The following is a 9,341-nucleotide window of genomic DNA, read 5'->3' as shown; positions in this document are numbered from 1 at the left end:
TCGCTGATCTTTTTAAAACTTAGAAACATATCGTCATGCAGAATGAACAATTGCCATGGTATTGGTAGATTTAAATGCCATTTACCTCAAAAACTGGGGGGGATTACATGAAATCCATTACTTTCAATCTTTTTTTAATGCACTGACAGCTGGTTTAGATCATGTTTACAGAAAATGGCACAGAAGAAGTCTTTATTGATAGAAAGACACATGACAAATGAAATGGAAAATAAATATTTATAATGTCTTTATAAGGGCCCGAGCACTGACAAGCATTGACAGACATGAGGCCCTATTGAAATTGTAAGGATTAATTAGGGCCCGAGCAGTGACATCAAAGGTCAGGTGAGGCCCTATTGAAATTGTAAGGACTATTATTATCATTATTATTATTCAGGCAAATTAATTGGCTTTTTGAGGGCTTTAACATGCTCAAATTCTTACCAAAATTTGCAGAAAGTTAGAAAGTGGTGAAAATTTACGTATTCTGGAGGAATTTTCAATGGGCATCGCAAAATGGCTTAACAGTGCCCCCCGATACCCCTGGAACGTGTTCAGATTGACCGATCTTCACAAAAATCGATATACAGGTGTATCATGACCAGACAAACAAAAAGTATTCATAGTTGCAATTGGAAAAACACAACAGGAAGCCTGCAATTTGCATTTAGTGGCCATTTTGGCCATATTCAACATTTTTACTTTATATTGAATTTCTGCCATTGATCCTCTGCACCTAAACCTTACACACTGAACCTTTGATCTCCAAGTTTTTTCTATTTGCCTTTATTCTTAATTACCACATGTTTTTTCTATTTGCACGTATTTTCTTAATCTGCATTGCGCTGAGCTCTCTGCCTCGGTAATTTCAGTAAAAAACACAAATACCCTTAAATTGTACCTGCTCCTTGAATCCTGCTTCTTGAGCCTGCAAGTCAATTCTCAGTGCTGATTTTGCCCTGTCGACTGCCTACGTAGGAGAAACATGGTGGAAGGCGATTTGAACGTAGACAGCCTCATCTCCCGGCTACTAGAAGGTAAGAGAGCAAAGTTACGCATTTCAGCTTCAATAAGAAAACCCTGCAGGCGTGAGGCGTGTAACTTAACGTCACGTTAAACAAAACAATTCTACTTTCGATCTTTCGTAGCTGCTGAGAAGCAGCGACGCGAGAATCGAGCCGCTGCGTTGATTAACGTCACTGTGATGTCACAAGTTGTTGGAGCTATTCACAAACGTTCCCATTGTTCGTCATCAGTCGGGACTCTGCGCAGGAAATTGTGTCACAAATAACAAAAATGGCCATCGTGCCTGCGCGTAACAGAGAGTTTACGGTAAACAGTGACACCACATGGTTTTATTACAACGCAACGATTCGTGTTCGCGTGTTTTTCATTTGTTAAGAAGATGATACGTCAAAGGAATGCTGCGGTTGCTTAGTAAAGTCAAGTGTTGGCATGGCCAGACGACCTGAGCAACATGCCCCCTTTAAAACCTCCTGTGATGTTTAAAAGTTTCATTTGATTTAATTAGAGAAATCTAAAAGTAAAATGGCCTAATTATAAACGTACATAAGGGATTGTTATGTTGTATAATTTTTGAACGCGTCAAATGTCGATTTTAAAGACAGAAATGGATTTGAAGCTGGATTCATTAACCTATTCAAGGTTTTCCTTAAGAAGCTAAATCTATGTTCATCAATGTTTGCGTCTATATATACGTTATTTTATAGATCTTATAATTAGCATTTTCAGTTTTTATAGTAGTCGTTATTGATTTTATAAAATTCTCAATTTAATTCTCTGATATTTGTCATTTTGTTTTTGCTAACATACCCGTCGCAAGAAAATTAATTGACGCAGTTGCGGCTGCATGAATCTGTCCTCTAGACTTGTGTCCTTCCTGTAACCCCCCCCCCCCCCCTAGAACACGACAAGAACATGGTCTCATTATAATTGGTTTGCATTTTACCCTACGATCTGATAAATGTACCTGGACACCTGTCATTACTCTACGTGGCATTTGATGCAGCGATCTGGTGTCAAATACTAACTCGTCCCTATTTAATGATCGCGTCTTTGTGCGTTTTTCTCGCAGTGCGAGGATGTCTTCGTGGGAAGATCGTCCAGATGACGGAGGCTGAGGTGCGGGGGCTCTGCATCAAGTCCAGAGAAATCTTCCTCAGTCAGCCCATCCTGCTAGAACTTTTGGCTCCGCTCAAAATCTGTGGTGAGAACTTTAATACATCTAGATTTGTTTCATTATAATTTTCCTTGAATCCCATTAATTAAAAAACGCTCATCACTGAGATCAGGATGTCGATTAAACCTGTAACATCTGAACACATGATTCCAGGTGATATCCATGGACAGTACACGGACTTGCTGAGGCTATTCGAGAAGGGCGGTTTCCCTCCCGAGGCCAAGTATCTGTTCCTGGGGGACTACGTGGACCGAGGGAAACAGTCCCTGGAGACCATCTGCCTGCTGCTGGCCTACAAGATCAAATACCCAGTAAACTTCTACCTGCTCAGGGGGAACCACGAGTGTGCTTCCATCAATCGCATCTACGGCTTTTACGATGAGTGTGAGTTGTCACTTGTTTGTTTGTCGTGCACTGGCTACATCCAGTCCTGTGTTTTGCATTTGGCCAAGGAGAGTCCTGCTAGCATTTGAAAACATTAAAAAAATAATTATTATAAGGTATTATTTAGCTAAAACAACATTTCTAATTGTTCTTTGTCTGATATGTTTTGTTATCTTCCACGTGTCTTTGTGTTTTTCTCCTCAGGCAAACGCAGGTTCAACACAAGGCTCTGGAAGACGTTCACAGACTGTTTTGATTGCCTGCCCATTGCTGCCATTATCGATGACAAGATCTTCTGCTGCCATGGAGGTTTTTCAAGTATTCATGTATAAAGATATATAAGTATCTAAAGGCATTGACATTAATTTGTCACGTTTTCTGCTACATCATACCTCCAGGTCTCTACTTTGTCATGTTCCTTTCTTTATGTAAATTGAACATTTGATTTGCTGCAGTGTGAGTCACATTAACAGAATCTCTTGTTCTCCACAGGTCTCTCTCCTGATCTGCATTCCATGGAACAGATTCGACGCATTATGAGACCGACTGACATCCCTGACACAGGTGTGTGGTTTAGCGCTCTTGTGAGGATCTTCTTAATCAACTGATTATAAGTGTAGAAGCACATTTGTATTCATTGATTGTAAGAGACTGAGCAGTTCATGTTAGAATTGAGCAAGGACTTAATTAAACTATGCTCTTCATTTTCCAAGAGATAAATTGCTATTTCTGGAACTGAGGTGACAGCTGGTAGCACAGACACGTTTGTAGTTGTCCATAATGTATTCCCAGGGTTTAACACCACTGTATAAAAGTCGAAAGGAAAATTAAACCTTTAAGTTAAAGAAAAAACAAACACTTGTTTTGTATCAGTTTCTGACTTGTGAGGTTGAGTGTTATTGGTCTGACTGGTGCTTCTGACTGGTTCCAGGCTTAATGTGCGACCTGCTGTGGTCGGACCCGGACAAAGTCATGCAGGGATGGGGGGAGAACGAGGAGAGGAGAGTTTCCTACACCTTCGGGGCCGACGTGGTCACCGAGTTCCTCCTCCGCCACAACCTGGATCTCATCTGCCGGGCACATCAGGTAACACTGCTACAGATACACACACTGCTACAGATACACACACTCCTGCAGATACACACACTCCAGCAGATACACACACTCCTACAGATACACATAGTCCTACAGATACACACTCCTACAGATACACACACTCCTGCAGATACACACACTCCTGCAGATACACACACTCCTACAGATACACATAGTCCTACAGATACACACACTCCTGCAGATACACACACTCCTGCAGATACACACATTCCTGCAGATACACACACTCCTACAGATACACATAGTCCTACAGATACACACACTCCTACACACACACTCCTGCTGTATTCAAAAAGATACGGTGGGAAATTCAACTTTCATTTTGTCAAGGCAATTCAAATGAAAATTCTAGAATACATTGTTAGTTCATTCAGAAACAAGGACAGAGAAATATTGTTCTTAATAATTGAGTTCAGTTCAATGTATTTGACAATGTGACTCATTTATGTCATGATTTGTACATTCAATGCAGGTTTTCAATTACCGCATTCAATTTCAAAATACACGATGTGTTTCCACTAGATAGATTAAGGGTTAGGGTTAGGGTTAGGGTAAGGGTTGATCGACAGATACTTTCTGCTCTAATTCTCCTAACCACAGGTCGTTGAAGATGGCTACCTGTTCTTTGCCAACAAGCAGCTGGTGACGATCTTCTCTGCCCCCAACTACTGCGGGGAGGATGATAACGCCGGCGCCATAATGAGTGTGGACGAGTCTCTGGGGTGCTCCTTTCAGGTACTGAGCTCAGTTTGATGTTGTCCTGGAACGTTAATCCTGATTTGGACCAGACTGTATTTGCTGTCAATGTATTAATCGCGACCATCTCACCGTCTTTCAGATTCTGAAGCCAGCAGAAAAAAAGGCAAAGTACCGGTACCAAGGGGTGAACGTGGGACGCCCTGTCACCCCCCCTCGCACCACTCCGGCACCAAGGAGGAGGTGAGCGTCTGCGCAGAAGTGGATGCGCAACTCCTGCACAGAAGTGAACCACACAGGATTCATTAAATTAAATTAAACTAAATAAAATTAATTGTTTTAATTCTTCATAAGTCTGTATTAACTCCATGAATTAAGGTACTTATTTGCTTTGATAGGTATGGAAACAGGGAATTTAAACTTATAAACCCATTTATTATTGTAGGTATCATATTTATTTTTTATCGTATTTATTATTTCTAATTTATGTGCCACCTAAGTGTATCCTTTTATTTGAAATTTTCAATGAAGAAACACATGCATGCCCAGGGAGGAAAAGACTGGGAGTGAAAAGGATTTAAATAATGAAGATGTTTGTAAGGCCTGCAGGATATACTATTAGAGAGAAACATTAACACTGTTGACAAGAAAACTGCACAGGATATTTGTGAATGAGCATGTTTGAACCTAATGCATAACAGCTCTGGTAGAAAATGCTACCTAAAATTATCCATGAACAACATAATTACTGTTGATCAAAGCTAATCTGAGGTTTCCCTGTTGTCTAATTCAAAAATCCTTTACTGCTTTAATGCTCAAGCAGGTACGGGATCACATCGAGCAGCCCAAGGGCAAACAACGATGGGGGTGGGTCGACAAAACTTTGGTGCTGGCCATCTGTGTGCTATTTAGTCCGGTCCCAGCAGTCATGGCTGCTTAATTCAAAAACTGTCAGGGAGTGTCATTAGGTGCAGCCATTTAAAAGCTTCAGATTTCATTAGCCACAGGAAGGGCCACATTACCCTCAGGATTAATGTCAGGGTTTTGCGGTTCAGCACTGCAGCGGTGGGCTGCATTAATGTGACTTGGTTGACCCTCTTGTTTTAATACACCCCAACTCATTAAGCATTATGTAGACCGAGAGCAGCCCGCAAATAGCCCGTGAATTATGGACATTTCTGTCCAAGCAGGATTCTTTTTCACACCTCAAAAATCTGAAATATCGCCCACCACTTCCTGTGCAGGGTAAGATTCGACCACAGAGCAGTAAATCTACAGCTGAGGGGAGTTACAGCAACTGCCAATCCAACGGCCAACTGTGTTGTTGATACTCTGCAAGGCAGCAATGCTCCCAGTGTTGCATCACCATGGCTGTTTCATAACAGGTTGTGCTGCACTGTCCTAATGCTGTAGGATGGGCAGTGTGGGGTAAGTAATAATAATAATAATAATAATAATAATAGTCTGTCAGGTCTGTCTCACTGCTCAACCCCAGGTTTCATGTAGTTAGGAGTTTTTTTCTCACTGCGGACGCTTGCCTAATGTGGGAACTGTTGGGTTTCTCTCTGTAAGGTCTCGACCTTACACTGTAAAGTGCCTGGAAATGATCTAGGATTTAGTGCTAGAAATAAAGTTGACTTAAGTTTTTTTTAACTGAGTTGAACTGTCCTGTCAGTAAGTCAGAGCTCGCTATCTAGAGGAGTATATGGAGAACTAAGTCACATCATAGTGAAACGTCCAGAAAACGATAAGACCCAGAGGATGAGCCAACTCATCTCTCTGCCTGTTTTAATTTGGCAACATGGGCCCTTAAAGTGTCAGTGACTGTGTATTTTGCTTGTTAGACAGTGAAGGTATTTTAAATATAATGTCTTGCAGGAGAAACCTCCAACCATATTCATCTCCCCTCGATTGTAAATAAACATGGGACTTACTGGTGAAGCAATCAAGGCTTAATCGAACCAGTGGTTTCCACAGCGTTGCTACGTCATCATCATCTCTCCAAGGTTGGAGGTTGTGAATGTAATACATTCTGTCTGACTGTGTTTGTTGGGGGGGTCACCAAGTCTCTGCGTTTCATCACTTCCCGATTCATCACAATGTCACCCAAGTGCCTGCGTGTCATGCCCCTTAGCTTCACCAGGTGTGAGAGAGGTCTGCATTTTTGGGGCCCTTAATCAGGAAATGATCGCAACCAGCCATGATTCATCATGTGGTCTGGTTGTCATACTAAATATGTTTAGCTTCTGAAGCCGCATCTTATGGTTGAAATTTATACTCCCACTCTTGAGAGCTATATCGGCTCAGATGGGATCTGTTTCCTCTGCAGAGTGAAGGCCTGTGCTCCCTTTTCTGAGTTTTGACAGATCTCTAGAGGCAGAACAAGATAAATGTTTGAAAAGCAGTTTGGACTCAGTTCTCTTTCATCTTTTTTTTTACCTTCACACTAAACCTGCAGACTGTTTTCTCTCTCAGCCAGAGGAGGTTAGTCCTGTGTGGAGTAGCTCAGTGCTGCCATTCCGCTGTATTGGCAGTGAATCAATTTTTTGCAATCAACACTTTGTTCAAGCTCTCACTTTAGTGCCCAATGGGCTCTGAAATAAGTACATAATCTTTAAAGTGGGTGGGGGCATCACTGTTTAATGCCCTTTATTACTCAAGTGCTGCTCAGTCAATATCTCTGTCACAGCAAAGGACTTGGGACAAGAGTGTAGTCGATATTAGACTTGAAATACTTTGCAGACTTAACTTACTGTCAACCATAGACTGTTACCACTGAAGCTATCAGTTTATTTAGGTCAGTTTGCCTGTTGTATCTAAAGCTTTGGTTCATATTATGGGTTTTTATGTGTTAGTATTTACATCAGCATATAAACCCATCTTCCCTAACCTGGTTGTTTTCACTGCTTCTCCTGATAACTTTCAATTCTCACTGCACCTTGCCATTGGCATATTTGATTACATCATTTCAAAAACTCTGAAAGCTGTCAGTAAAAATATGCTATATTTTCTGAGTGGTGTGGTGCCAATGCTATTTTTCCCTGAGGCTTTAGAAAACTTATTTTTTTCTCATTAATTTCATTATAATGGGATAATTGATATCAGTGGAGTTGTTTTTTTATTTCAGGCAAAGTGGCTTATCTCCGCTTTAAAACCCTGAGGGCAGCTCATTCATTCTGTATTCATTAGATATCCAGCCCACCCTCTACCCATAGGCTCCTACAGTCTATAGTTTGGAACTCCATCGTACAGACATCATCTATACAGTGGATTCATGTATACATAGTGTTAGTGCCTGGTGTTTACTGCTGGCGTGTTCATTATAGTGACCACAATCACAGACTCATGCTCAGGACACATAATATATCTACCATGCCCTGTTAGTTATCAATACAATGCTATACAGGAGATAAACTCCTATACACACAGCATCTGCCTCCTGTCTTTTGCATTAACCTCATTTCATTGGCTAGTGCCTTCACTATTGCATGAAAAGCTTTGCTCATCCTCTGCTATACACAGCACAAGAAACACAATGCAACAGAGCCACAGAGTGAATAAGTAGCATAACCTTTGAAGCCTACAATGCATATCCTGCGTTACAAATTTCTTCCTTTGAGGCAAGTTCATCTCAATCATTACCCCTTTGTTGAAGTGGAGTTAAACATAAAAATCTGATGTTTCATGTTGCAAATGATTGTGCTCTATTATTTGATGTAGTTTACATGTCTGTAAATCCCTGATAGACCGGGAAAAAACAATGTTGTGAATAGAAAGGACCTTGACCCACTTTAAACAACAAAGCAGTGCTGTGGGAAATGAATGAGGGATCATTTAAAATAGGGGTGAGATGAAAGAAAAACAACCAAAAGCGAACAATGCTAGTTTTTTTCTTTCTTACTTGAGGCCATCTGAAGGCGTTGCCAACTATTTGTGTACTAGTCACAACAGTGGAAAATTCCTAATGATGACTACACTTAAGTGTGAAGAGCTTATTGAGTTTTCCCTCGGAAGCCTCTCCAGTGCATCGTTTGGAGCGGTGCTGAAGGCAGCCACTGCAGAGACTCCAATTACTGACCAAGTCCCACTTGGCTGGCTTCTAACTGTGAGCAGAAGATTTGAAAGAAAGAGAGAAGGAGGGAGAGAGATAAGTTTTGGTTGCAGTGTGTTACTGGCCTACAAGATGCCCCAAAAGACGAACGTCCAGCAGAGTTTAACAAGTGCATTGCCTGAGCAGAGGGAGAGATAGGCAGCTCTTTGTTCATGACTTGGACACGCTCCAAACGCCTGCTTCATAGGATGTTCTTCGATAATCCAGCAGTGAGCAGCTGATTTACGACCTGCATTAATGTTCCGACTGAACTTCCTGAACAGAATCTTTTACTACGACCAAACCACACGGAGGGAGAGAAAAAATAACATTCAACAAAAGTGGGGCTTTGTCAGTATGTTGAGTTATTCTTGTAGCATAAAGGTCAAACTGAAGTTATATTATGTGTTTGATAAGAAATAACTTTATATTCCCTTCGTGTTTTTAATTACCAATCAATTACCGTCCACTTATACTTGACATTGATCGGTTTGTAGACATGTGTGCATCTGACATTGGCTTGGTGTCATTTGTGCTGTTGTATTCGCTAAATCTTTTGTCTTGCCATAACAATGGAGAAATGTGTGAACAGATTTATATAATTAATTTTGTCAGTGGTACCAACAAAATTAACGTCCTCTTCGTTCAAAGACCTGATTGTTCCATGTTCTCAAATGGGAGGATTTGCTCCTTTTCTTTTCTTGGTTATACATTATAGTACATTGAATACCTTTGGGTTTTTGACTTTTAGTTGGACAAGACTTTAATTTTATGACATAATCTTGCAACTAAGATATTATGTTTTTTTAGTTTTGAATAAGTAGCTGATTATTAGATGAATCATTAGTTTCACCA

At 40.8% G+C, this 9,341-nt stretch overlaps 1 protein-coding gene across 1 annotated transcript; it reads left to right on the top strand.

The window, feature by feature from the left end:
• Positions 1 to 985: 985 nt before the first annotated feature.
• On the top strand, positions 986 to 4,643 carry LOC133011866 (serine/threonine-protein phosphatase PP1-beta catalytic subunit-like). The gene is made up of 8 exons (XM_061079782.1): positions 986 to 1,037; positions 2,096 to 2,227; positions 2,354 to 2,584; positions 2,789 to 2,893; positions 3,077 to 3,148; positions 3,516 to 3,670; positions 4,301 to 4,435; positions 4,539 to 4,643. The coding sequence occupies exons 1-8, from the start codon at positions 986 to 988 to the stop codon at positions 4,641 to 4,643; spliced, it is 987 nt and encodes a 328-aa protein (XP_060935765.1).
• The last annotated feature ends 4,698 nt before the right edge of the window (positions 4,644 to 9,341 follow it).

Source organism: Limanda limanda, chromosome 10, assembly GCF_963576545.1.
Source record: "Limanda limanda chromosome 10, fLimLim1.1, whole genome shotgun sequence".
NCBI classification, from domain to species: Eukaryota; Metazoa; Chordata; class Actinopteri; order Pleuronectiformes; family Pleuronectidae; genus Limanda; species Limanda limanda.
This window is presented reverse-complemented; position numbering and strand designations above follow the sequence as displayed.